A 3,024-nucleotide genomic window follows, 5' to 3' on the forward strand; every position below is an offset into this window, starting at 1 on the left:
TGGTTTAAAAAAAAATTCCAGCAATGTGTTTCTGCAAGGAGTTATGATTTTTTTCTAATGAAAATTGAATTAAGGGTAGTCGGGGTGTATTCAATTAATTGACAGAAAAAATATTCCTAGCAACGAATTTCCTTTTGGAATTATTTTTCTGCTTCTATTATTATCAGTTGTTTGTACAATTTCAATAAAATGCGGTTCATTTCATAAAAAAAAAAGGATTTTCATCATCATTAGAATCATTTCCAATCACATCAGTTCGTTTCCAGCAATGAGTCTATCAATGTAAAAATTTCCATGGCTATCCATGTGAATAATTGCGGTGAAACGACCTATGGCGGAATAGCGCGCTCGCCTCTCTTTCACCAAACACATGGATGAAAACACATGGCCACCTTCACACTGGTAGATTGTGGGATGTTACAAAAGCCCACCTTTTCAACTAACATTCCTAAAGGAGTCCAAAATACACAATAACACAAGGAACGCTGAGTACCTGCCTTTGTACTAATATTAATAATTATGATTTTGTTCCAGCTGAATGTTCAGACAAAGACTACAGAATACTATAAGACGTGTCACTCGCTCATTTTTCGACATCTGAGAAATCTCGCCGCCCGCTAGCGACAGCGGGTAATTACCAGCCGAGGTAGTACAGTGTGTCGCTTGAAGTTACCAGTTCTCGTCGGCACACGAGATATAAAGGTTGTCCGTATTGTTTGGTATTGTCAAAGACTACAGAATCGGTAAACTTTGGTATTGTGATAGTGTTGTGTTCGTTCGGAGTTCGAAATATTTATTTTGTGAAAATGTCGACGTATTGCTCAGTGGATGGTTGTCTGAGTACGGTGGGAAGCCCAGGTATTTCGTTTTTTCGCTGCCCAAAGTACGGTGAAAGGTATGCATTCAATATATTCACCATCAATTTTTATTTTACCTATCTATACCTTTTATGGTTTTGTTGTATAAAATTATTCATAACGAAATATACCGCCGGCATTTGCCAATCCAAACTCATTTCAATCTTTTTCAAAATGTTCAGTTTATCGATTGATATACTTGAATTTTTTTTTAGGTGTCAACGTTGGAAAAATGTATTAGGCTTCATTGGGAATCATAGATATGCTACTCTTACCCCAGAGCAGAGTCACAATAGAATTAAAATTTGCAGCTTACATTTTAGAGCCGATGATATTGTGAATTCTCGTATTCATAGCTATGATGTTCCTTCATTGCGTCTGCCTCAAGATGGTTCTCAGAAAGGTTGGTTCAGTGAAGTTTATAGATTCAAATGATGAAAAAATCTTATTCCACTTTTTAACATATGAAATTTACAATATCAATTTTGTTGTTTAAACCTTCCAGATGATGATGCCATTGCCGGTACTAGCAAGGATTTTATTTACATTGATGCTCAGGTTCAAACGGATCAATTAGGATCACGAGGTGAAATATCTTTTCGTTATATTATATACTTACCTGATCTATTTTTATATGCTTCGGAAAAAAAAACGATGACAAGAAAACAATTATTGAAAGTACGTACATCTTTCTTTTAGATGAATGCAGCCAAACATCTGCTAAACTCTCTTCGGGAACTCCAAGAAAAGTGGCATTACGAAAAAAAATTGTATCACTAGAGAAAACAGTAGCTTCAACATCAAAAAGAGCACTGGACGAAACCGGAATTACTCTGGATGATGTTTTCAAGTTTCTGGATCGAAAATATCCTGAGCAATATTGTAAGCTCTTGAAAGCACAGCTTTCTTTGATAAATAAAGCACCAAAAGGGTCCAGGTATAGTGACGAATTCAAACAGTTTGCATTGACTCTTTATTTTCTTGGTCCGAAAGCATACAAAAAATTTTCAACAATTTGTAGATTACCGTCAAAAAGTACACTTCATCGTTTCACGAAAAATTGATTGTTGAACCAGGCTTCAACGATTTTATTTTTCGTGTTATTGAATTCAGGATTGGGCTCATGAAGGAGAATGAAAGATATTGTATTTTATGCCTAGACGAAATATCTTTGAAATCTCATCTTTATTATGATATTTCCAGAGACAAAATAGTAGGTTTCCAAACAAGTTTGAATGGGACCTCTACTGACATAGCAAGTAGTGCTCTAACAGTAATGTTCAGAGGTTTGGCAAGCAATTGGAAAATACCACTTGCATACTTTTTCTATAAGACATCAGCAACTTCTGATGATTTGAAAGATATTTTGTTCAAAACGGTACGAAGATGCAAAAGTATAGGCCTAAATGTCATGGGGGTGGTTTCCGATCAGGGTTCAAATTTTCAGAAGTTGGTGAAAACTTTGAATGTTACAGACGAAAATCCCATATTTCTGATAGACGATCATAAACTTGTATATTTGTTTGATATCCCGCACTTGCTGAAGTCGACACGAAACAATTTGTTTTCCTATCAGTTTTTACTTCAGGGTGGAGAAACAAGAAAACATTACATAGAAACAATGTATAATTATGATAGAACTAAACAATATAAATTGGCTCTTAAACTTAATAATGACCACATTTATCGAAATAATTTTCAAAAAATGAAAGTCACGTTGGCTTCCCAAGTTCCCATCAAGAGATATTGTTGACCATGTAATAGAGATGGAAAACATATTCATTGAAAATTTTGATAAAATCGGCAGTGAGAAGGGAATTGGACAGTATTTGAAAACAAAATATTCGAAAATTCTTTTCTCACATCCATGTCAAAAATTCCTCTTCGATTATTATATATCTTTATATACAAGAGTTCGGATATACTTTACTTTAAAATTCATGAACCAGGACATGAAGATTGTTAGGAAACATAAATCATGCAATGTAAAATTGAATATTTTAAATCATTTATAAACATATAACATTATATAATTGTATTATTTTTGTTAATAAAACATGTTTTTCTGAATGTATGTTTATCATTTCATCAGTAAATTACTCTGATCTGTTTCTTAGATCATTTATTCATGAGTTTATCTATCATGTTTCTAGAAGTTGATCGACAA

The 3,024-nt window shown here is 33.7% G+C and overlaps 1 protein-coding gene across 1 annotated transcript; it reads left to right on the forward strand.

Moving 5' to 3' along the window:
- Positions 1-285: 285 nt before the first annotated feature.
- LOC141484368 (uncharacterized) lies at positions 286-1,921 on the forward strand. Its single transcript, XM_074179417.1, has 4 exons — positions 286-895; positions 1,073-1,260; positions 1,363-1,443; positions 1,557-1,921. The coding sequence occupies exons 1-4, from the start codon at positions 807-809 to the stop codon at positions 1,919-1,921; spliced, it is 723 nt and encodes a 240-aa protein (XP_074035518.1). The 5' UTR covers positions 286-806.
- The last annotated feature ends 1,103 nt before the right edge of the window (positions 1,922-3,024 follow it).

Source organism: Leptinotarsa decemlineata, unplaced genomic scaffold (genome assembly GCF_025532065.1).
Source record: "Leptinotarsa decemlineata unplaced genomic scaffold, Ldec_3_MD MMD2_tig00005541, whole genome shotgun sequence".
NCBI lineage: Eukaryota > Metazoa > Arthropoda > Insecta > Coleoptera > Chrysomelidae > Leptinotarsa > Leptinotarsa decemlineata.